The following is a 27,093-nucleotide window of genomic DNA, read 5'->3' on the forward strand; positions in this document are numbered from 1 at the left end:
GCAGCCAGATCCATTTAATGGTATGCTGTTTAGTTTAGATTTGAATCCTTTAATTTTCATATTTCCTGTATTTCCACTGGATGCCTGAGACACAGTTCACTTCCAGATGAAATGATTGGTACTTTATTTTCCACATGGTACTTAATGAGATGGCTCACACTTTCGAACATGTGGTCTTTAGTCCTCACCTAAAAGAGCAAATGACTTGAATTAAAAGGAAAGACAGATATACATCAAGATTTGTGTTCAGCAATTAATTAATGCTTAATCAATTAATTCCACCAATGCTCCATTAATGTCTGTCTCATATCACTCCTCATCTGCTTCTCTACTTTGGGAAGCCTTAAAAATAAAATTCTAAATATATATATATATATATATATTAGGGCTGCAACAACTAATCGATAAAATCGATAATAATCGATAATGAAATTCGTTGGCAACGAATTTCATTATCGATTAGTTGAATCGATTATTATCGATTATAAAATGAGGGTTTTTTCAGAGCAAACGCTCTGAAAAATCCCCCTCATTATATAATCCGTTTAGTCTGACTCACCGTCTCACAGCAGCAGCTCCTACTTACTCCCCCTCCCTGTAATCACTGTGACAACTGGCCCCGCCCCTTCCTTCTCCAGGCCAGAACCACATGGCTGTGACACTCATCTAACTGTAAGTATATATATATATATGTATGTATGTGTATGTGTGTGTATATAAATATATATATTAATATATATATATATATATATATATATTTGGGCTACTGAAGTTATAGTTATGGTTAGTGGGGTGTTTAGGGTTAATTTAGGGGCAGTTATGGAGTTATGGTTAATTGGGTGTTTAGGGTTAATTTAGGGGCAGTTATGTTAATAGGGTGTTTAGGGTTAATTTAGGAGCAGCTGTGGTTAATGGGGTGTTTGGGGTTAATTTGAGGCAGTTGTGGTCAATGGTGTGTTTAGGGTTAATTTAGGGGATGCTGTGGTTGATGGGGTCTTTAGGGTTAATTTAGGGGATGCTGTGGTTAAGGGGGTGTTAAGGGTTAATTTAGGGGCAGTTATGGTTAATGGGGAGTTTAGGGTTAATTTAGGGGAATCTAAATCCTGGGGGCAGTGAAGTGACATATCTGGGGGTATAAGGCTTATACAGTATATAAGGCATATGTGGGGAGGGCAGTGTGGCATGTCTGGGGAGGACGGAGTGGTGTATCAGGGTGTATAAGGCATATCTGGGGGTAGAGAAGTGGCATGTCTGGGAGGCAGGGTGGCATGTCTGGGGAGGATGGAGTGGGGTATCAGGGGATATAAGGCGTATCAGGCACAGTGGCAGATGTGGGAGGCAGCGTGGAGTGGCAGATGTGGGAGGCAGCGTGGCATATGTGGGAGGCATTGTGGAGTGGCTGATGTGGGAGGCAGCATGGCGTGGCATATGTGGGGAGGGCAGGGTGGCATGTCTGGGGAGGATGGAGTGGTGTTTCAGGGGGTATAAGGCGTATCAGGCACAGTGGCATGTGGGGGGTAGAGTGGAGTGGCAGATGTGGGAGGCAGCGTGGCGTGGCAGATGTGGGAGGCAGCGTGGCGTGGCAGATGTGGGAGGCAGCGTGGCGTGGCAGATGTGGGAGGCAGCGTGGAGTGGCAGATGTGGGAGGCAGCGTGGAGTGCTGTGGTAGGCAGCGTGGCATATGTGGGGGGGCAGCATGGCATGTCTGGGAGGCAGCGTAGCAAGCCTGGGCTCAAATGTGCATATATTGGGGGGCTGGTTGGGAAATAAAGACAAGAAATGTATTATCAAAGTTTTTTTATTCTGCTGTTTGTATTTAACCCCTTAATGACAAAGCACGTACATGTACGGGCTCAAAATGCATTGTTTTCAATGGGTTTAGGGACCGCCCATTGTCCTTAAGGGGTTAACACATTTGTTTAGTAAATTATTTTAAATAAATGAAAAATTTACATTTATTTTTTTTATCCGATTAATCGATTAATCGAAAAAATAATCGGCCAACTAATCGATTATTAAAATAATCGTTAGTTGCAGCCCTAATATATATATATTATACATACGCACAATTTGAAAATCACCCGTTCAAAGATACTTTCAACTTATTTGAATAGTATGCATCCATTACTGCATTTATATAATTCTGCCTGTCACCCATCTTTTTTTATATGTATCCTTATTTATTCGACCTGTCTGCCTCTTTAATATCAATCTTATAGTTCTACTACACCCAACTACCTCTTGAATGTAGGTTTGTGTACCGGGCCTTTGTTGCCTTTGTATTGGTTTGTCTCTGCTAGTTTAGGTATGTCAAACCCCAGGAGATACGTAGAGATCCGTGTATATTGTTGGCAATATACAAATAAATGACATTACATTATAGCCGCTCCTTATTCCATGATATAAATCAATAGTTGTGCAATTTTATCTTTTATCTCAAATATCAAAAATATATTGTGAAAAAAGCAAAGTAGAATGTTATCTACATTACCTATATTGATATTGACAGAGCCCCATATAGCACGAAAGCCTTAAAATCTGCACCCAAAATTATTTGACAATAAGTAAGAACCGTTTGGTCCATCTAGCTTGCCCGTTTTAACTGCTGTAAAAACCCAAACTTTAACCAGTCCTTGGTCTCATCTTAGATTATTAGAGCATTATGTCTATCCCATTCACAATGACGTATTCGATGTTGTCCTTAGATGTAGATGTTGGGATATGGTATAATGTTTTACCAATCTGGTACAGAACTATCTGTATTGTACATACAAGATAAAGCAGCCAAATCCTGATACAGTGGAGACAGCGTTGGATGAGGCTCAAAATAATCATAAAATACAAAATGTCTCTACTTGTTCTGGTCAAAAATGGCTTGAAAAACAATATCAAGCTGGAACTTTCCACCAAATCATGAATTAGACCAAATGTACATTAATACTGTCAGTAACTTTTTTTGTGTTATGAAACGTTACAAAAAAAGTGCTCTGCTTCAGTCAATACAATTCTTTTTTAAAAAAAAATTCAGCCTACATGTTATAATTTGTAGATCATATATCACTTGTACCTTGCCCTCTGGGTCCACCAGTAGCAGGTGCTTGGGTTGCCCTCCATGGAGTCCACTCAATACATACTGAGAAGCGGATGATGTACTTTCCCGAACTAGGAAGTCACCATCAGTAATCAGCAGGCTCTCTGCAACTTTCCGACTCATTTTGCCATGATACCATCTTTCTTTTTGCATGGAGCTGCAATGAGCTGTTTTGCTTCCTTGGAATTTTCTGCCAGGATCTTGAACCACTAAGGGAAAAATAACACCAAAATTTCAATTCAGGATCTATCATCTCTACCAATATTTAGCAAAATATTTCAGAAAGAGTTTTCCAGACACTGTTGCTACCAGATCACAATTTATAAACTGTAGCATGGACTAAGATTTGAAGTTTTATTGTAAAGGACACCAATGTGAAGCGTATCATTTTGTTTTCTGGACTGAAGGGAGCTATAAAAAATGAAAAATGCTTGAAGGCTACATCCTGCTTATATAAAACACCAGGAGGGCACTAATGGACTGGTCACTATGTCTCTCTAGTTCAGCTAAGTATGGATTTTGTTGTCGAGATCAGTAAAGCAAAGGGCATTCTTCACTACAGAGAGAGTTGTCAGGACAGATTGCAGGAGCGTTGCGTTCCTTGACTTAACTATACATTAAGAAGGGCTAACTCCTGTGAGCTTCTGCTGCAGCAAGAGCTTGGTTGGCACAGTTCATTGTATAATTAAGTTGGTGAGATTTCTTTAGTCTTCTTAGATTGTAAGCTCGTTTGAGCAGGGCCCTCTTCACCTGTTGTTCGGTAAATCCATGTGTTATGTTATATACTACTTGTTATCTCCTGTCTAACCATTGTAAAGCTCTGCAGAATATGATGGGGACAATTCTACAGCCAACCCCCTCTTTTGTTAAATAATCCCCAGACTGTGACTGCTTCACCGATACCTGTCAGTCAGTGATTTCTCACACTGTTTGTGCACAGGTAATATATAATTGGTAAAAGCATACACATTTGACAAAGTATTACATTTATTACAAGTGAATAAAGTGAAACATACATGATTTTAAGCTGTGGTTTCCAGATGTCTGATCAGGGATTTCTTTTTTCGACACAGTGTTGATATAACATGGGTCATCAAAAAGCTCATGCTTTTCACCAAATGTATTCAATCCACGCCGAGGAGAAGAGCCTGTGGAAAATATAACATTTACAATATTGCCATTTTAGTTAAAAGGGACATTTTGGCCATAATTGGTTAGCTTATATCAACTTACATGTATAGTTGTTTTTTTAAAAGAACTTTTGTTTTATCAAAATGGCTACAATTGTAAACATTTGGTGAAGGCGCTACAAAGAACATACATACAATCAGTCAATAGTAGTAAAACCCAACTCCTATGCTTATCACTCAATAGCCATGAGCTCAAGACCCATGACCAAATTACTCATTTGCTCCATTGACTCTTGGGTTTTTTTTAAATTGAAAGAACTTCTTCCAGTGTCGGGAGAAGTGGACTTCCACCTTCCAGCTATTGCCAATTTAACCAATAGAAGAAAATTAATCACTAGGTGCATTTGTGATTTAACCCCTTCAGGACCGGTTCTTTTTCATACCCTTAGGACCAGAGGTGTTCTTATTTATTTGTTGTAATTTTTATCATATGTTTAAGTCATGATTGCCCTTTTCCATACTTGATGAACCCGTACAAATTATACATAATTTTTGTTCAGGAAAAGTAGGGTTTTCTGATAAAATTATAGAATACAAAAACATAATTATTAGTGATAATCAGTTAAAAAATCCTATTTTTGCATATTTCCTTAAAATTCCATCTATACTGCAGATGCCTCTCATAAATATATTTTTTATGTTCAAAAGAGCCACATCCTTTACATATTACACTATATTTTTTTATTAATGCCATTGGTTTAAGGGGTTCGGGGTAGTGATTTAATAATATACGTGTACTGGTAGGGAACATCATTGGCAAGCGCTGTGGGGTCAAGTACCACCTAGTGACTATTTTTATGTGTTGTTTGATGTGATTAGCTCAGAATGTAACTCCCTACATGCATTTATTCACCTTAAACCATTGAGAGAAGACTGTTTCCCTAGCTTGCATTCCCAGGACCATATTGTTTGTGATGTTAGGAGATTATATTATTATTAATCACCATTTGCGCAAGAGTTTTGTAATTCACTATTTTGGCAAACTCTCATCAACCATCTTAGAGTGCAACAACTGTTGTATCTGTAGATACTTATAAAACTCAATGTGTGGGAGCTCCTATCTCCTAAGCAAGTCCTCAAATAAAAGGAGAAGTCCCTTTGAGAAGAGCTGATTCATTTTTAATATTTCTCCTTGGGACCAAGGGGCTTATTTTCGTAAAATCTTGCATAGCAGGTTGAAGTGATCTAAAGTACTGGACAGAAAACTTCTATGAGACTGCCATTTTCATAGCAGCTTTTGTAATGAAACATGACAGCTATTTTTAATCCATCCCACTAGATCCTCTCTTAAACCTGGCCTGAAGATCCTTCACTAGCCTAATACCTAGGTAGCCGATATGTCCTTTCAGAGGTCAAAAGAATTCTGAGAACATATCTTGCTAACTTCACCACTAGGCAAATTTTTACTAACAGTCACCCCACCATATTCCCTGACTAAGTGCATCAAAGAAGGGACAGGACAGCAAGGATTTGTCAGGATTACCAGTATATCATCTGGGAAAATCTGGAATTTTTATGTCAATATGACAGAAGATAGAAAGTTAATTCTCAGCGGAGCAGAGTTTATTTTTGTCTTGTGCGTTGTTCACCAATCTTCCGAATCGTATGGGAATTATTTAATACAACATAGGAATCCTTGCCAAATAAAGAGAAGTAACAACTTACCTAAAGTGTTGGGATTCTCTATACAGTTTTCATATATGTTTGTGTTTTTATAGTAACCCATCTAAAATGAATACAAAATGAACATATTGTAATTAAAAAAGTATTGTAACTTGCAACCACAAAACACACACCCTAGTATCCACATACACTGTATGTCTAACCAAAAACAAGCCCTGCTTTTAGTTTCTTTGTGTCACTACACTATTGCTTTAACACTTAATTGTATCACTGGACATCTGGGGCACATGTTCACCAAGTTAAAACTTCCTTTTATTACATCCTTCAGAAATGAATCATAATGAGTCTAAAAACAGGTTTTTGTAAACAAGGAAGCATCAACACAAAACAACAGAAAACTGATTTTTTTCATTAGACTCAAGTACCCACACTTCAGTTCATTCTGATCTTCAAAATGGAGATGAAGCCCTCATCTGCCGTCTATCGCTGATTCCCAGGGCAAATATTGCATTATTTCATAAATCACATTTGCTGAATAAAATGTGACAGTTTAGGTTCCAAATAAAATCAGTTTTTTGTACAATAAGCTTGAGGGTTTAATGTTCCCAAGTATAGGAGTTTTAGAAGAATTAGCCTATTATGTATTATTGTTGTGAAAACGTATTTGCCCAGTCTGGAGTAGCGTTACTTATTATTTCTATGTATCTGTGCCATTAATAAATCCTCTCTGTTTACCTCTTTGAGATAAAGTGGTTCTTACCAGAGAGCATTGTTCATCCCCAACAAGCAGAGACTGCAGGGTCTCCCTTGTTCTTCTGTCAAGAACGTTGTCAGCAGGGGGCATCTTTCTTGGTAACTCATTGTAGTAATCAGGGGCATCCTTATGTTCCAATTTGTCGGATGTATTACTGAGATTTAATATTTCACTAAATACAAAGATATAAAGTCAACAATATCATCCACAACATTACTGAAACCATTAGGGTCACATCTCAACATTATGTAAGCAACATCATGTACATACAGATATTCACACTGGACCCTGCCACAACCTGTCTGGCACTCTGGTTCTGCTACACAGGCTAGTGGACCATAACCCTGAGAAGGGCAGGTTTAAGACATCCTAAAAGACATTCTTGGTCTGGGGTAGACTTTATTATTTCTAAATTGGGTAAAAAAAAATACATGACAGTTCCTTAAAAGCCTACTTAATTAGGAAAAATAAGGATTTTGCAAAGTGGTAATCCTAGTTCCTTTTTTAAGATATCAAAATCAAGAAAACTGAATTAGAATAAGAATATAGTTACATAGTTATATATATCAACAGAGGCGTATCTAGGGTATGGCACCTATGGCTCTTGCCATAGGCGCCATTTGAAAGGGGCACCAGTGAGCGGCTTTCAAACGCCGTCTTTTATTTTTTATTTTTTTTTGATGCGGAGGAGAGAGAGGGGCGCCTAGCAACCGCTCGGCGCCCCTCATTCTCCTCCACGAGGCCTCTGCCTCCGTCCCGGTGCCGGCACCAGCGAGTGGCTTTTAAACGCTGTCTTTTTTTTTTTTTTTTTATGCAAAGGAGAAAGAGGGGCTCGCTGGTGCCCGCTGCTTCAGTGCTGAGCGCCGAAATATGACGTCATATTAAGGCGCTCAGCAGTGAAGCAGCAGGCACTGCAGCAGTGCAAGAAGGCAGAAGCCTCGTGCTCCCGTCGCTGGACCTCAAGGTGAGAACTACAAAGGGGGAAGAGGGGTTAGGGAGTGATAAGGGAGGGAGAGGGGTTAGGGAGTGATAAGGGAAGGAGAGGGGTTAGAGAGTGATAAAGGAAGGAGAGGGGTTAGAGAGTGATAAGGGAGGTAGAGGGATTAGAAAGTGATAAGGGAGGGAGAGGGGTTAGAAAGTGATATAAGTAAAGAGTGGATTAATGTGCGCATGCATTGAGTGAATGAGGGAGAGCATGAGTTAATGTGTGGATGAATTGTCTGAATGAGGGAGAGCATGAGTTAATGTGTGGATGAATTGTCTGAATGAGGGAGAGCATGAGTTAATGTGTGGATGAGTTGCCTGAATGAGGGAGAGCATGAGTTAATGTGTGGATGAGTTGTCTGAATGAAAGTGTGAATTAGTGAGTGACTGTAAAAGTGTTTGTGTGTATCATAGATGTATAATTGTGGAAGGGAAAAGATGGCACTAGCAGGAGGTTTGAGCCTTGGGGACCAAGATGGCACAGGCAGGGTGTATATGGGACAAAGATGGCAAAGGCCGGACTGTTTGGGGACAAAGCTGACTTGTGCTGGGCTATTTGGGGACAAAGATGGCAAATCTTATGTGTGTTATCTGGGTGCTGGTCAGGTTCTATGTGGGCAGTGTGGACGCCAGGGCTGGCTTTGGGGTGTGCAACCTGTGATCTATGTCTCTAATTTAGGGGGTTTTAAATATACCTTTTAATGCCGTGTTTTTATGTGAATTCCAATTGATCTATACCTGCAAAGCTGGGTTTTTGTGTTATTCTGTAGATCCATATCTGCTATGCTATGTTTCCATACATTATTTATGTATACCTGCAAATACAGGGTTAATAGGTCTTATTCAGTTGATTAATACTTGCAATGCTGTTTCCATGTTTTTATTTGATCTATACCTGCGATGCTACATTTCATATATTATTATTGTATACCTGCAAATATAGAATTTGTATGTCTGATTCTGTTTATTTGATATCTACCTTCAGTGCTGAGATCACAAGTGAATTTCAATTGATCTGGGTTTGTGTGTTGATCCATACCTGCTATCGGCAGCAGGGTTTAATATTTATATATATATATATTTATATATATCGGCAGCAGGGACTAGTATTTATATATCTATATGGGCAGCAGGGGCTAATATTTATATATATATATATATATGGGCAGCAGGGGCTAATAAATGGGTTTTAGATATTTGGACTGGGGCGCAATTTCAGTGCTTGCCATAGGCGCTATTTTCGGTAGATACGCCTCTGTATATCAATTATAGTTTCTAAACAGCAGTTACTATAACGTTCACATACATTCGTTCGAACATTGTTTTCTTAATATTGCAGAGATTTCAAAATCTAAACAGGTATAACAGACTCTTACGTGTCATTGGACTCAGTGAAAGAAGGGTTTCTTAGGTACTGTTTGAAACGCAGTTCAAAAGCTTGTCCAATTGAGCTGATTACTTCCTGAGCTTTGGTGTTTGAACATTCCAATATGTGGCATGCTAAAATAATACAACAAGTTATTAATTCATGAGAAAATATCCAAAATTATGTTCAGTCAACAGAACATATTTTAATGTTTTCCAATAATTTCAACACACCTTAAAACTATTTTTTATATTATAGTTTATCAAGTGTACAGTTCTTCACCAGCAGATGGCAATGTGGCAAAGTCTGCATCCTTTGCAAAAAACTAAAGTTATAAAATTTGCTATTATGTTTTGTTTATATATTTCAAAAGGGATGTGCAATGAGATAGCAAACTAAGATTTATTGGGGGAAAAAACAGTGTTACTTGGTCTTAAGAAAGCAAGTTGAATTGTAGGTTACAAGCTTATTGGAAGTTCCTTGAAAATTATAAATTGGTCCAGGACTTTCAAATATGCTTTCACCAATTCGCCTACTCTTACAAATGCAAATAAATGCAAATGTATGGCTATAGTTTTGCTAGAGAAATCAGTAAGGAATGAAAGGTTTAAGTTGCCCATTTTAGCAACTCTTGTGTTTAAGATATATATATATATATATATATATATATATATATATATATATATATATATATATATATATATATATATATATATATATATATATATATATACACACTCACTGGCCACTTTATTAGGTACACCTGTTTAATTGCTTGTTAACAAAAATAACCAGTCAGCCAATCACACGGCAGCAACTCAGTGCATCAAGACAACATGCTGAAGTTCAAACCAGGCATCCGAATGGGGAAGTTGATTTAAGTAACTTTGATTGTGGCATGGTTGTTGGTGCCAGACGGGCTCATCTGAATATTTCAGAAACTGCTGATCTACTGGGATTTTCACGTACAACCATCTCTAGGGTTTACAGAGGATGGTCCAAAAAGGAGAAAATATGCAGTGAGTGGCAGTTGTGTGGACAGAAATGCCTTGTTGATGTAGAGGAGAATGGGCAGACTGGTTCAAGATGACAGAAAGGCAACAGTAACTCAAATAACCACTCGTTACAACCAAGATATGCAGAATACCATCTCTGAAAGCATGACACGTTAAACCTTGAAGCAGATGGGCTACGGCAGCAGAAGACCACACCGGGTGCCACTCCTGTCAGCTAAGAACAGGAAACTGAGGTTACAATTCGCACAGGCTCAGTAAAATTTAACAATGGAAGACTGAAAGAACGTTGCCTGGTCTGATGAGTCTCGATTCCAGCTGTGACATTCAGATGGCAGGGTCATGTTCTTGAACATGACAATAAGTTCACTGTACTCCAATGGCCTCCACATGCATCAGATCTCAGTCCTATAGAGCACCTTTGGGATGTGGTAGAAAGGGATATTTGCATAATGGATGTGCAGCCGACAAATCTGCAGCAACTGCGTGATGTCATCATGTCCATATGGACCGAAATCTCTGGAATGTTTCCAGCACATTGTAGAAAGTATGCCATGAAGAATAAGGGCAGTTCTGAAGGCAAAAAGTGGGTCCAACCCATTACTAGCAAGGTGTACCTAATAAAGTGGCCAGTGAGTATATATATATATATAAACATATTTACTGTTCACACACAACTATTTTTATAATATAACTCTAGATTTGAACTCTAGACCATTAATTGCATACAAGTGTTGATCATTTAAAATGGTCAACCAAATTACCAGCAGGCAGACTGGTAATTTTAAACCAAGATGGCTGGCCCATCTGGTTTGCCCATTTATAAATTCACCCAAGAAATGATTACATACATACTGGCCACTCTTGTTCTGCACAAGTAGGTAGTCAGCAAAAAGTTTCAAATGTCCACATAAGATTCAATCACTTTAAAAATGCTGCCCATATCATACTCTAATCCCACTGGCCATTTATAGAACAATAAAAATTATTTCTATCAGTCCTGTTATCAGCACTGCCAGGCACTCCAAGATGAAATCACTTAAATCACAATTGACCACCTGTAAACAATCCTACCTCTTTGGTTAACTGGATCCTTGGCAACATATGCAACATAGTCTGTTGTATCCTAAAAAAGAAAATTGATTATTAATTTATATAAGTTGAGTTAAATTACTAGTATTTTAAATACTGTGGGATGTCTAGTTTTAAAAAATATATGGTTATGAATTATTAAATTAAATTGAATTGGTCGGCTTCAACGATGTCCCAAACAGGACATGGGGCAGAATTACCAGATTTGGAAAAAAATAGTTTTGAAATAGCAAAATGCTACTTGTACTTATTGCTTTGTAGATGAGTGAAATATTTTTTAAATAAAAGTCAGAAAAGGTGCTTTTCTTAAATTTTTCCATCCAAAGAAAGCCTGTCTTGTCTTGAAAACCAACAACATATAACTCCTGTGCGTTCACTAAAGGTGATAAGATTACAGCTAAGCACGAGCACTGCTAAATGTTAAAACAGCCTCGCTCATGAAGGGCACAAAACAGAAAAAACAACTCTGTCCTTAATTGGTTAAAATACGCAAATCTAGAGAGAGGAAAATTTGAGGCAGCCTAAATCCACAGAAGAACTGTGGTTAGTTTTCCAGGATGTTTGTTATAACCTACCTGACAGGTTCCTTTAAAAAAAAACTGTGTGCTAGTATATCTAGAAGAATAGATACTGTTTTGAAGGCAAAGTGTGGTCACAACAAATATTGATTTGATGTAGATTTTTCTTCTGTTCTCTCACTTTACATTTTGTTAAATGATTACAATAAATTATTAACATGTTCATTTTGAAAGCATTCTTACTATACAGCATTTACCACATCTGCTTAAAACTTTTGAACAGTAATGTTTATGTTAACCCCTGTTGTACTTATTATACCTAATAGAAGGTACAGTGGGGACAAATTATTACAGTGTTCTGTATTTTATTGTTCATGTATGGAGCTCTATAAAAATGAATGGCATTACGATGTCAACATTATTGCTGGCATTGAGAAGAGTAGCTCACTGGTCACTATTTTTCAGAAAAATGTTTTTTGAGCCTATTGCAGCCGGATCTCTTTTTCGTTACTTAATACATACTGGTCTGATAAGAGGTGTGATAGGCCAGAACAATTAAACTTTAATACATGCAGTATGATACATTCATATCAAAATAGTCATATATTATTTTAAAAGATGAATATAGCAATTTAAGTATCTTTTTTTAATCAGAAAGCATAGAAACAATTTTATAGACAGGGTACCGTTGCTTCTTTTTTCTAATCCGCAATGGCTCATTTATTGTATGTCTACACTCCACAATGGATTATGGAGAGAATGCAGTGAGTCACAACATGACTCATATCAAAGGAGCCCCAAGCTATAGCTCTAGGGTAAATAATACAATTGGGCAACTTTTAATTTAACCACTTCATTTAATGCAAAAATGAATTCAATGCCGATTATGTCATACTACATGAGAATTATGCTTCTATCATTATTATACAATGATGGACAATATAAGAAATTGCAATATTAAATGAACATGAAAATTACATTATAAGTATATATCTATATATTTATACTCACTGGGTCCCCACCAGAAGCAAATGAAATTGACTGCATGTGATGATTTGCAATTACCTAGAAGATATATCATACATAGACATATTAGACTTTTATTTTAGGGTCAAGAACAACTATTGTACTATTGAATAGACTGTTGACCAAACTTTGCATCAGAATTGTCCTTTATACGGTATTAACTAGAACAGAGCCAAAATGGCACGTTTTTCCAATTGAATTACCTTTTCTCATTCGTACTACTTGCATAGTGTTCATATTTATGAATACCCAGAATAAATAAGGTATTTTTTAAAAAGGTTGAACTCAATGAGCAGGTACATTTGTGTAAGATATAATTCCAGAAAAGTAATTTAATGGTGTAATAGGGATAATTAATACATTTTTTAAAAAAATGTAAAATTAAAAGTTCCACTAATCTTATAGGAGAGCATACCAATAAAGCAGCTTTTGTATTCGAGGAGAATGTGCTGTGTCAGCAGTAGCTGAGTCAGCACATTGCTTTATATGCATCCTTAAGAACAATACCATCTATGAGTGGGACTGGAAGCAAGCAGGGAGCAGGAAGGGGCAGAATGGGGTAGAGTATAAGATTCATAATCCTGCTTGGAGATGAAGAATGAAGAAGGAAGGCTTCAGGTAGCTTCACCTGGGAAGTTCCCAAGTATGGATATAACTATGCATTATGAAGGGCAAACCTCAGTGAGCAGCTCCTGCAGGAAGGGTAGAGCTGGCCCTGTGTAACACAAGTTAAAATAGTAAGGATGGTTTTAAATACTGTTCAACATTACCAATGCATTGTACAGGGCCAACTCAGATTGTTTTGCAGTAAAGTTCACTGCGTGTTTGCCTTTTAAAATACATGGTTATACCAGGGAATAAAAGTTTAGAACTCTCATGCAACCCTCCCTCGTATAAAACTATCCAACACTCACTGATCGTGTGGTGCCTTTACACATGGGGAGAAATAATCATTCAGAAACTTCATCTGAGCTCATAAGTACCTGATGACCTACCTGCTTGGTATCGGCATTTGTCAGAGTTAGGCAGTTTGTTGAGATTGTTAATATAACATTTATGCCTGAAAACTGCAAGTTGCTTTTCCCCAGTACAGAGTACAGGAATTTCAGTGGTGGCTAAAAAGAAAAAGAAACAATTACACTCTGTGTCTGTACAGTAGATGTTTTATTAACAAGGCTCTCCATTGGGTGGCTTGCACCTGAAAGCCACAATCCATGTATATCATCTAACAAATGCAGAACATTAATCCACATAAAAGATTACATTAAACAATATTAACTTGAAAAACAACATATAAGAATAATCTGTTTGAAATATATGCTTTATCCCTAAAACGGCACCTTCTCAGTACTTTTTTACAATATCCTTCATTAGTCTTCGTTAAACAAGGTTAGGGGCACCTGCCCAAAACTCTCGTTTCTAAGAATGTATTGCGGCGTAGATGCATATAGATTTTTATCAAAAGATGTCACACAAGGTAATAACTTTTTTGCTGAATGGGTTGTCTCACTGTGCTATAAACTAAAACAGTAAGTTAGTTATCAACAGGACACATCATGTGGGCACTTTTAGTCAAAGGAGACATAGAGAAGGAAAACAGTGCATATATTCTTGGCAATATGATATGTTTAAAAAAAATTAGTATTACCCTTTTATTTTTAATAGAAGTCGGGGTATTATAAGTGTGACCAAACATAAATGATTTGCATGCTTTCTTTCTAAACCATTAAACTTACACAGAAGGCCAGTGATGGGTTCTCATTCTTTGATCCTCTGGGCAGATATTACACAGGTATCCCCAACAATACTTCAAACTAATTATAAGATATGTATGGTCAGTGACCTTGGTAGTGGGGCAGCACAAAGACAGCCTGAGCTGAAGAACCTGAACACTACTCACCTAGCTCTACATGAGCCAAGCCAGAAGAGCTTCTGCACAAGAGCATGGAGCCACTAAATAAGGGACGAGCCCAACGCAAGCCCACACGGATTCTATTCCTCTATTAAAGAGGAGGCACGGGTAAGATGGTGAACTCATGAGCAGTGAGAAATGTTTTATGTGAAGAAAACTCGTAATTAAATCTTAGGTCAAAAATAATTCGACTTCGTGGACTGTACTTGGAGGAACATGCATATCTCAATGTTTGAGGTCCTGTGGATTTTCTGAATAAAAAAAAATCTATCAGGCCCAGATTCTTGGCTCACTTAGTATCATCGATTTGCTATGGTCTACGAAATGTACTGCTTTAATTCCAAAACCAGACAGATCTCTTGAATGTTGAGTTACATGCCAATTAAGACTGCTTAATGTTTCTTCCGTCATTGTGGTCATATGGAGGATAATTTTTCAAACATGCTTACAGATCACGTGTAAGATATCATGTGGTTTTTTTCTTTCTGTAAAATTAATAATTTTCAAATTGACCTTAGTTGAACTTTGGTGAGATGCATTAGGACATTGTTTTTGTGTTCAGTTAGAAAAATGCCTAACTTTAGTTTAAAGGATGTCACGCTCGGCCCTCAACAAGCATAATCCGGCAAGAGTTGTATGAATTATCTAATTTAACATAGAAGTAAAACATACACATTAGTGTATTCCGGATCTGTTTGTTACATTATTTTCCTAAAACTGTGACCTTGGGAAAAAGTTTAACATTTATCTGTGTTACTTATTTTGTTGAAACAAGTGTAGCCCACAACCTAAGAAGCATAAAAGGCATAAATCAGCAAAGAGTCTGCAGTAAGTACACCAAGGCACAGTGTTTTATAAAGCCTTAGATGTTGAAAACAAGTATTACCTAGTCGTAAAATTGCCAACAAAAGAATCTGAGGCCTCTGCTTAAATCTTAATACATCTAAAACACAAATGCCAAGTTAAAGAACATTCTTCTTCAGCTATCCAGTTTGCTATTAAATCACAAAAAAAAAATCCTCAAACCCAACAAATTACTTTGAATTCAATATTTATTGATATAGAAAGGCTCACAGATCAGGATCTTTGGGTTTTAACAAATGAAGGCAGCAAAGTAGCTATTCTCCGTGTCCTCCGATAAACACAGAGCTTTTAGGCATGCAGCAAATGATATTATACTTCTGTGTGGATGGGAACTGACAAGGTGTTAGGCTTGTTGGTTAGTCTGCTTTGGGATTTGTGATAAAATATGTTTTAACACACTATGTTATAAGTTGTTGCTAGACATTTATTGTACAGAAAATCATTTCATTTTTTTATAATTACCTTTCGCGTTTTAGTGGCTCCTTTTGCATTCGGAACAGCTTCACACAGCCGACTTATTGCTTCTCTGCAAGAAAAGTAAGATTCTAAAAGTAAAGTATTACATCTGGTTTTACAGAGCTTTTTTTATTGAATGCTGGATTAGGGGTTTACATATTCACACAGATTCCTGTGTACATGAGTGTAGGAACCCCCAAAATGGTTTGGATAAGGATTTTTACATATCCCACAAGACGGTGGGCACTTTGCTACTACTGCTTCTCTCTAAAGTAATCTAGACTCCCTCTTATTACCAGAGGCATCTATACACACACAATTACACATAGCCAAATTATGAAAAGTATACAAAATGATAGTATACATAACTTAATAACATCAAATAGTTGATGATACAACAATACTATATTATATGTATGTAATTGATTATGTTGGTTCCATTTTCGGAATAGTCCAGTAGTCATGTTTCATCTGATTTGGCAGAATAATATTGGTGTTATGAAAAAAAATTCTCTCCAATATTGATCAGTGGATCATTCTGCTAGTTGCTATTGTGAGAAACCCTCTATTCAAAGCTTGAACCAAAACTACCACTTTTATCATAACCCAAAACTTGAGGGTGGCATAAATACAACCAGCGTGACCCTAATCTTCTTCCTCAACATTGCATGAGTATAACTGCATTAAGTTGAATCTCCCATAACAAGGGAAATTCCAGAGTTCCAACCATTGTGGTCCCAGGTTAAAAGACAGAAATAAGTGAGTTGCCCAAATATAATAAAGATACTAGTAATAAATTGGATTTTTAATTCTTATACCCGCAAATTATTGAATTCTATGGAGGCCAAACAATTCAAGGGTGACTAACAGTGTAATTGTTCTCAAGTAGACTTATGTAGCTTAAAAATGTATTATGTGTTTTAGTGCACAATGATTTTTTTGTACACTACTGAGTTTTCTATCTCCTTTCTTTTGCCCACTCAATAATCACAATAACACTGGCTCCCTTTGTTCATTGTAACTCTTAAATAAGAAAGATGATATAAGAAGCAAAGAATGTTAGTAGAAAAAAATGGTTAAAAAGCGCAAAATCTCTGCAGCGACCACATAACAGAAAGTGTTTTTGTTCTGACAGAACGGAAACAACTCATCTGAACAAAGATAGTTATTTAGCAACTATCTGTCCAACGTAAAACACAGCCATATTAAAAAAAGACATTATTGTTTAGTTCTTTAAATGAGCGTAGCCTAAGAGATATCTGTGAGAAAATTACTTCTGTTCTTCAATTTTCTTTGGATGTTTCACGCAAGAGCCAAATTACAGTAAAATTTAAGGGAAATTGCTGTATAGTACGGGAAATCTAGGTCAGGAGTTTAATTAAGTACTTTCAATGGGGCATGAAACAGAGTATAGTAATATATATATATATATATATATTTATATTTATATTAATACTATAAATAATTAAAGCTAGATACACCCTTGATTATTTCATTTATGAAAATGTATGCACAAACTAAAAGTCTGTGAAACCAAATCTGCTCTGGGTCAAATCCATAGAGAAGGCGCATTTTCATGGTAAGATTTATCTGTGTGTTTGGGAAAACTGTTAGTTTTTATGTGGTTTTAAACAATTATTTAATATTTTGTATATATATGTACACCACTTTATATAGTGTGATTGTGTGCCTTTTGTTCACATATCTACTTTTTGGAGAGACTGTCACATTTCATAAAATTTTGGTTTTGGGTATTTTTTATATCATTTATTAACCTTTAAGGTCCGTTTGTGCAACTCTATTGGTTGCCGGCAGGGAGCTCCTTTGACATCAATCAATGAAGGGCAGCTTCAATAAACAATTCTACTTAATAATTTACTAAGTTATTAGCGTCTCATAAAGGAGAATGATGGGTGTGGAGGAGGCTGAGAGAATAAAATGGAGAAGAAGAAGGAAAAAAGTCAAGATTGAGATTATCTCTGGCAGAATTAATGGGGGTGTCACGGAGCTGGCTAGTCCGACCGACTACCTCTGCTGACTTGTGCTCCCTTAGCCTGGGACAAAACACTTTTCACGGTTCCCCAGTCAATAGACGAAGACTGATTTATTTCTCACACAGGGCTGGATATATCCAGCAAAATGCACATTAACATAAATCAAGATATTGGGATACAAACCACCCCCTTAATCTGCCTCCCAGAGACAACAGAGGCAGTAACGGGATTTACAATACAATAGGGTCCCAACCTCCACTATCTATTGCTGGCCAAAACCAGTTCCAGGGATGGCTGGGGTAAATGTGTGTAGTAGTGGAACTGGGGGGCAACATAATGCACCATGGGGTGGGGTCTGATATTAAATTAAAACAATGGCGGTCACTCCCTGCTTGCAGATCCTGGCTGTCTGCCAGAGATAATCCCCTCAGCAAGTAATGAAATGATATACTGCTGGGGGTAGCCACAGAAATCTTTACAAAGCCAGGGCCCATAGTCAATAGGGAGGAGGCTGGCAGTCAGGACTCTTCAGTGGCTCCAGTGATGGAGGGTTCCGTCACAGGGGGAATGGTGTAAAATTGCAGAAAAAGAGATAAAGCATGTGTACAGGAATCAGAGACAGAAAGGGAGATCAAAAGAAAAAGACTGCAAGGAGGCGGCAGTGTTGAGAATTGTTGCATGTTAGTGTTGAGTGCCTGGTTGTGTTGGTGTGAGTGATTGGGTGTGTTAGTGTGGCTAGTGTGTTTGTGCGTGTTAAAGTAAATGTCCCGGTGTGTCTATTAGTGTAGTTGTCTGTGTGTCTGCATATGTTAGTGTGTGTGTCTATGTACATGTGTGGTAGTATACAGTAAGTGTTCAGGTGTGTGTAAATGTGGGTGTTATTGTCTGTGTGTCGGTGTTTAGTGCCTGTTGTTGGTGTCACTGTCTGTGTGCATGTGAGTTGATGTGTTTGTGCAAGGTGGCAAACTGGGGCTCCAAATTCAAACTCTGTAGTAAAAGGCTTGGTCACATAATCTGCATATAATCACAGGTCTCTGCATGTCCAAAACATACCAAATAGATTTACTATTTAATTGTTTTATGGAAACACAAGTTTACTTGGTGAGAGAAATCTGTTGGACATTTGCAAGCTATCAAAAACGGGCCCATCTTCACATTTAGAATGTCTGCGTAAAAGCAAGGATTATCAGTCATAAGGTAAATGTGACTTAAATTATGGAAATTAGTTAGCATTTCTCTGAAATAGAAGAAAAAAGAAACTACTTGGAAGCTTTGCTACTGGAAATGTAATCATTAGATTATGTATAAATGTGGGAGCATATATGTAAATGCAGTTAAACATTTACTTCTGAGCCTGTATAAATTGGCCATTTCCTAGAAAACTGCATTACCTTGTAACTTGTGTTCTTGTACCAAAGTCGAGAGATCTCATTGACTGCAGCACTTCTATACAGCCCATGTACTGCAAAATAAATACAGAAACATAACCCTTCATTGTATTGCCAAATTATTACTTAATCTTAATTGTGTCTAATAAAGAAACAATAGAAAAGTAAGTTTGTCCATCCTTGGTAAAGTAATGGTATCATTCAGAATAAAGAGAGTATGCTTTTCACCATAGTCTTGATGCAAAAAACTAATGACATATAAAAAAGGCTGGTGAGATATAATCTTAATGGATAATTTTCGCTAAAGCAGGTGTATATTTACTACTGTATGATGCAAGTTGGAGCAAGAGACAGCTCACATGTCCTCCCCTGCAGTTCCCAAAATATAAAAAAATGTTTACATTTTGAAATAAAAAGAAGTTGTTTTAAAAATGGGGGTCCCCAACAAGATCCTCAATGGGAACAATTTCCACATTTGACTGCCCTCACTCCTCATGTAATTCCCCAGAGGATTTGATTGATAAATGAAAAATGCATTGCCAATGGGAGGTGCAGAACCCACTCATGCCTTCCCCTTGCCCCACTGCTCCCTGTGGGATAGGGGTTTAAAGATAATTCAACCCTTTGGTCATGCCTGGAGTCCATCATTGCGTCTCCCCTTCTTTTTATCCCATGCGGATTCAGGAATGGCCACTCACAACATAAATAAATACGCAATTAAATAACATTTAAAAGTGCATCACCTCTAAGTCAACTATGTACAGGGTGAGGTCCATCCAGTACAACGTTTGGGTGCCAAATCTTGATTCTATATGTTGCACATGCCAACAGGAGTGTCAGGAGGGTGGACATTTCACTACTCACCCTTTTGGCACCTGGAGGTGCAACACGTAAAATCAAGTAAACATTTTTTTTAAAAAACCACTGCAAAAAATTTAAATCATCTATGCGTGTCTTTTATTAAGCATATAATATATATATATATATATATATATATATATATATCTATATATATATATATAAATATATTGTGCAGAGGTGTTGTAATCTAACTAAAGCCTTCATTTAACACCCTCCGCTCCCTCCTCTGCAACCAGGGAGTTTAAGCAATGTCTCATTTTTAACTACAATAAAGAAAGAATACATGCCTTGTTTTTCCTTACAAAATATATTCCAATATGCGTTTAACATGGGAATCAGGCTGAGGCGGCCCATTACGTAACTAGATAATATAGGATTTATAGTGAGATTTGTGACGCAATGACTTATTCTCTGTCATTCCCAGGTTGTAACATTAATAAGATACACTCAATTGTAAACGCATGTTTCATATTTGTTCTCCTATTTTCTGTTGTGAAAGCGAGTATTTTAGATTTTGCTAAATTGTATTTCTAGCCAAAGAATATGCCTTGCGCAGATCTTCATTATGTATGCTAACAGTATTAGCTGCAGACGCTCTTAGCTAGCACCTCTCTAGTGTCATTGACAAAATGAAGTGTTCAGAGGAGTAGGTGAGTCACGCTCTGAGATCATATGATGATGGGTGAGGGCACACTTGCATCTTTGGCCTGTGCGTGGGAAGCTACTCTAAATTAAGATGAGAGAATCAATATAACACATGCCCAGAAGAGTATAGCTGATTTTATTTAAAGGGCTAGCTTTATTCCTACAATTTTAATAGGCCTTTAATCCGTGCCAAAGACAATAATTCTGTAGTAGTGATGGGTAAAATTCTAACCATTAGAACCCTAGTTTGACATCAGCTTCTCCTTGTAACTGACCTGACCTTTTTCTAAAGCCCACATGATTGAATATAAATGTTGAACTTTAGTTTTAGGTAAGTGAAACATATTTTCTTTCCAAATTAATGGGTTTTTTTTCATCTGAACACATACCTTCAATGCATAATCTCTCTATCTTTCTTTTAAGTTCCTTCATTAATGAAGAGATTGTTCTGTGTTTCAGTGGAAATAGTTATTATATGGTCAGGCCTGGGCTGGCCATCTGGCACAGCAGGAGAATTGCTGGTGGGCCGGTGGCCAACAGCGCAACATACATCCACGGCTGGTTAGGCCCTACTGCAAACTATGTGAGCAGAGAAACATAGCCTGCGGGTACACATATCCAGTCATCAGCCACACCTACGTCTTTAGGAGCCACTGGATTTAATGTGCCAGAGCTGCCCCACCAGAGCCAGTCCAGCCCTGCATATGGTAAATCTGTTGATGTATTGGGCTTAGTGAATGCAAGCTGTTATGATGTGTTTATAGCAATAATAAACTCTGGGAAGTGTGTTCATAAAAGGGTTTCTTAAATTAAATTAATGGGTTTCTTAAGTTAAACACTACCCAGTGTCAGCTTAACAAAGGTGTCTGTAAAACCTTTGGTCTGCCTTGAGTTACACATTGCCCATGATGAGTGCAATGTCTATATGATCATTAAATTATTTTAAAATAAGGACACAAACACAGAGGTATGGGGATAAAATCAAATATTGGGGTACTTGAGGGTAATAACATGGGTGCAGCACTGGCGTAACATCTCTTGCACAGTGGATATATTGCTTTCCACTCAGCAAGGACCAGCCCAGGGGTAGGTCCTCCATTTAGCTACTTGTGCTAGGGCCACCCGAATTAGCCATACCTCAGACAGCTACGTTCCACACTTATGCCAGACCATAGGAACCCCTGCCAGCACTGATTATCTTGACTGCAACAAAGAAAAAATGTAGGTCAAATCCTTGTGGCAGGCCGGAAGTCTGTGTAATTTCAACTGCCCGATCCACACTAGCCTGAACCCTGGACGCTGTATATGTTAATGATATTCCATTCCTAGTCAAGCGTTCCTTTCATTAATGCTGAATCATAGGGTTGCTATCTATACCCCAGAGCCAAAAACACCCCTGTCCTGAACCAATAACTCTGTATCCTAATTAATTCCCACGTACGCAAGCAGACCTATTAGTGTTAATGGTCTGCACTGGTCAGTAACTATCAAAAGTGGTCCAAGGAAGCAAAAGTGGTGAACTGGCAACAGGGTCATGGGTGGCCGAGGCTCATTGATGCACGAGGAGGATGAAGTCTTGTCCATGTGGTCAAATCCAACAGATGAGCTACTGTAGGTCAAATAAAAAAATATACAAGCAAAGGGGGGATACTTCCCTTCTTAGTGGATACACAGCTGCAACCCTGTAAAACACTCTCCAGGTGTTAAACTTTACAAACAGATTCCACTTAGGTGTGCTCGTGTTAAGCGACCATGAAAAAATCAAAAACACAAAAAAAGTATGCGTGGTATTCAAATCAGGACTCCTTAGGGTCTGTATGCAGGCTGAGTCTCACAATAAATTAAATGATTGATTAACTTTTTGATGAAATAAGATCGGTGATTCCACTTGGAAACACCAGAGATACCAGTGGAACAGTCATAAGGACCGGGGGACCAGATCGTGAAGCTGTGGACACACATCATACAGCAACCATCCCTTGAGATACATCCGAGTTACAATGTACTTTATATTGTAGCAGAGTGTCATTTCTGCAGTGTTGTCACATGAAACTATATAATAAAATATTTGCAAAAATGTGAGGGGTGTACTCACTTTTGTGAGTATCTGTGTATCCTGACAGCTCCTTTGTGAAGCTGTCCTCATGACCATCTGACGACAGAGCAGCAATTAAAAACATGTGATGTGTCAGCATGATGGCAGGTCTCACGTACACCACAACACAAAGATAGGAGAGGCATTCTTGTATTAATACTTAGAATTTCTATATAAAATGTATAAATCCTGAGAACCCATTGTACACCACTGGCGCTATATACATTGTAACATAGTAATGTAAGTTGAAAAAAGACACAAGTCCATCACAAGTTGTTTTGAACAAGCTAGAACTAATCTCGTCCTTATAACCAATGATATCCCTGTATATTCTTCTTTTTGCAAAAAAAATTATCTAGCCCATATTTTAAGACATCTATTGCATTCAATAAATACCGGTAATAATAATGTGTCGGGTCCTTTTTAAGAGGGCATCAACATCTTCTATATCTCAGGCTTAAATCAGAGGACAAATCTCTGGAAGTACCGTATGATTCATTAATGAGACTGGACCACACATGACTCATTCACGTTAATTCCACTTCCTATGAAGCTGGCCTGTTTTTTTATTTAATGGTAAAGATAAGCACCAGAAATATTGGATATCTGCGCAGCTTCCTGGTGACTCATGTTCAATCCACATGGCAGTGCAATGCATGTTTGCCCAGCATTTTATATCAATTTATCATCAGATGTTATGTATAATATTGTTACCGTGTCACTTCTATCATCTACCATCACCTCCTGGAAAAAAATACACGTAATTCTACTAGGAAAAGAGAACGTGTATTAATCTACGGTATACATCTGTTATTTGAATTACTGTCATTTATAGTAAAGATTTTGTAAACATGCAAAGAGCGTATCTTTGTTTAATGCATTTAATGTCATTTTTTGCTCTGGGGAATGCAAACAATCCATTCTCTTCTCGATATATATGCTAGAAATGTATGCATGTTTATGTACAAACAGATCGGTCATAACAATACCGAATTTAAGGCCAGACACAAAAAAAGGCATAACTTTCTTTAATCCTCTGCTGTGGTAGCTGACGTCTACACTAGAACCCAGGAAGAAATACAGCTCACTGTACTGGGAGTTGGTAGCAGAGTTTGCAGCAGGGGAGTTGCAGTTTCAGCTCACCAACTTCACTATACATTATTATCATACCTGGAAACTCACATGGTTTGAGCCAGAGTCTCCAGATGAAGTGCGGATTACCTGGGTCTCCTGGTCGCTCTCCTCTTTCTCCATGCCCACTTCCCACCGGGTTCCTTCTCACTTACAACATGTTTAACCCCTTCATACCTACTATCACTAATACTTTCATGTACACTCCTTAAAAATGTTATGTGCCAGCGCTGGCTTGGTTTAACCTACCCTGACAGTGACCTCTTACAAACAACCTGGGAAACTATATTTATCCTTTCATGTAGCCTGGTTGGAGGCTCTATAATTAGGCAAGGCGTCTAGCCCCACATAATTCTGACGTGTGTAACACAAAAATCAAGCAGCTGATACCTTTTGTGATTGAAAATGATCAATACAGGCATAGTTTGGGAGCATACATATATATTCTCTTTCATGTTCCTGTTTATGGCACTGCCATGTTAGCCTATGTAACAGGCTCAAAAGCCATCATTAGGGAAAGGGCCCTAGTCAGGTAGAACACTTTATGCCATGTGGATAGAAAAAATAAAATCCTATATAAAAAGGGAATGTTCTTTTAAGCCACAATCATACGAAGAAACAATTTACACCAAATGTACATTCTGTGTGTGTGTATATAGTATACTATAGATCATTGTGCTTACAGATCTGTGCGTTAATGTGGGTGCCGTACCTTGCCACATGAGCCCTTTTGAAAACCCTTTGTGATGCAGGATGATACTTTGATGCCAGTGACGAGGATGGATATGAAATGACGCCAACCAGGATTTACACATAAATGCTGCTCAAATTTCTGATTGCAGAGCAAACTTGGTTTTTCTCACTGAGCTTTAAAAAAATAGGGATGTCTGTACCTTTAAGGAAGCGTTCAACAACCTGTCCCACACCAATTATTTGACTACAATCCTGATCACCTCCATCAGCAGTAGGTAAAGTGTTCATAACCGGACTCTGGTGTCCATGACAAGCCTTTGGGAAATCACTGGTGTCTAGGAAGCATTTTCTGAAACGTCTGCAACACATTTTTATGTTGCCAACTTCAGTAACCATGTAGCTGCCAAAACCAACTAGGGGTATACATGTCATTCAACCCTACCTTTAACACTGAAGCATAGCACTTAGTGGTTTTGGCCCATTTGGTTTCCCCGCTGTAAAACCTTATTCAGTCCTTGGTCTTGTTTTTTATTAGGGATAGCTTGACCCATGTAGGTTTAATTTCCCTCATATTAAACTCTACCACTTCTGCTGGAAGACTGTTCCACTAATCTATCACCTCAAGTGAAGTAAAAATGCCTTAAATATATTATATATAAGCCTCATGCTCTTTAACTGTAGTCTATGAGTTCTTGTTCTCCTTTAAAACAAACTTTTCTTTTATATTTTGCTGAATCCCTTTATGTATTTCAATGTTTCTATCACGTCTCTCTCTCCTTTCTCTCCTTTCTCTGTTCTCCCCTTCAAGCCATATATGTTGAGATAATTTAGTCATTCCTGATAATTTTTATCCTGCAAACCATGAATCATTTTAGTAGCCATTGTCTGTACCCTCTACAGAATGTGAATCTCAGTACTGTACACGATACGGTACACCCTGTTTTCATTTTCTATCAATTTCTTCCATCGGCTGGCAGCCTTTAAGTCCTCAGAAATTATTTCTCCCAAGTCCCTCTACTCTGACCTGACAGTCACCATATTTCATGATTACCAACACTGAACACAACTCAAATCATTAGCCGTTTGGCTTATTCCATCTGAAATGGCTACCCTGTTGTAGACATTTGTATCACCTGCCAAAAGACCATTCCTTTCAGATCTTTTATAATATCATCAATAAAAATATTAAAGATAATGAGTCCCACTACAGATCCCGGAGGTACCCTACTAGTAACAAGACCTTCTTCCAAATATTCACCATTAAGTACAACCTTCTGTCTCCTGTCACTCAACCACTGCCTTATCCATTTAAGTGTTTAAAATCTCAGGGTACTTACTATGACGTAGTAGGAGATGCCTTTCCCCATATTGTTGTGACTGTCTTGCTGAGTGTGACTCTGCTTCCTAACATGCAACGTCTCGGTCTCCAGTAGAAGACAATCATTCTGGATCTTTGCGTTTACATCCGCATCCTGTCTTGAATTAGAAACTTGTAAGTGGCTGCTTTTTGCAGATGTTGTGCTGCTCGGTGCAGCGTGACTTTCTGTCAGCTTTGTTCTTGGTACTTCTTTAGTCCCAAGGGAGAAATGCTTGAAACCCAGAAGACTGCTGGGACTAGACAACTTAAAGTGAGACATTTTTGGTATCAAAGTGCATAGTGTCGTCGAACTGTCCTGAGTCACCAAGGTGATATTTTCAATGGGTAAAGGAGACGTTGCGGAATTGCAAGCGCTGACACAACCTTTGGCATTTGATGATATGCTCTGCGGCCCATCTTCTGTTGAGGTTAAGGAGTCATTCCTAAATCGACTGTACTTTGCTCGCTGAAGCATTACTGGGAGGAAGGTTTCATGCAGTATGTCCCCACTAAACAAGTTGCGTTCTCTCATAGCCTTCTCAAAGCTGTTGTAAGAATCCAGCTATATCCAACATAAGAAGAAAACTATTCAAACTCACTATGTCCTGTGAGATATGATACGTTAAGGACATTGTTGAAGAACATAAAAATTTCATGCAATTGTTTGCTTGTGATTATAAGCCTACGCATACAGTCATTACGCAACTAGAAAAGAAATCTTAAAAGAATGTTAATATATCTGTAAATATATTTACCAATCTAGCTGTCTCTAGTCTCTTTCCAGTGATAGATTGGAGTTTTTAGTCATTTTTTTTTCATGTATCTGAATAAATATCATGTTACAAAAAAATGCAAGTCTATATTAAAATGTATCTGAGCCAGGCACCTGCAAAAATAAAGCAACAGGATTTTCAACGAAGCGCTTATTCAGGAATATGAGACTCCAACTATCCTCTGTAGATGACAGTCCTTCTTCATCTTCTGCGTTAGGCATGGCACAGTGGCAGCATTCTGTAGTTGAAGAGTTTGGGGGCGTTGCA

At 37.9% G+C, this 27,093-nt stretch overlaps 1 protein-coding gene across 1 annotated transcript; it reads right to left on the bottom strand.

Annotated features, from left to right (window-relative positions):
* Nucleotides 1-27,093, bottom strand: SHC4 (SHC adaptor protein 4). The gene is made up of 12 exons (XM_053465509.1): nt 26,034-27,093; nt 19,275-19,345; nt 15,896-15,959; nt 13,653-13,772; nt 12,643-12,696; nt 11,096-11,147; nt 9,019-9,142; nt 6,665-6,830; nt 5,947-6,007; nt 4,108-4,239; nt 3,068-3,300; nt 1-188 (listed from the first exon to the last, which is right to left on the bottom strand). Exons 1-12 carry the CDS (start codon nt 26,583-26,585, stop codon nt 57-59), a joined length of 1,761 nt encoding a protein of 586 aa, XP_053321484.1. The 5' UTR covers nt 26,586-27,093; the 3' UTR covers nt 1-56.

This window comes from Spea bombifrons, chromosome 4 (genome assembly GCF_027358695.1).
Source record: "Spea bombifrons isolate aSpeBom1 chromosome 4, aSpeBom1.2.pri, whole genome shotgun sequence".
Classification (NCBI taxonomy): Eukaryota; Metazoa; Chordata; class Amphibia; order Anura; family Pelobatidae; genus Spea; species Spea bombifrons.

Coding starts and splice junctions, on each gene's coding strand:
- SHC4 (XM_053465509.1), bottom strand. CDS start 26,585: ATGAGAGAACGCAACTTGTTTAGTGGGGACATACTGCATGAAACCTTC. Junction 11,148..12,642: donor TTGCTTCTGGTGGGGACCCA/GTGAGTATAAAT, acceptor TTTCTTTTTTAG/GATACAACAGACTATGTTGC. Junction 3,301..4,107: donor AAACCACAGCTTAAAATCAT/GTATGTTTCACT, acceptor TTTTTCCCTTAG/TGGTTCAAGATCCTGGCAGA.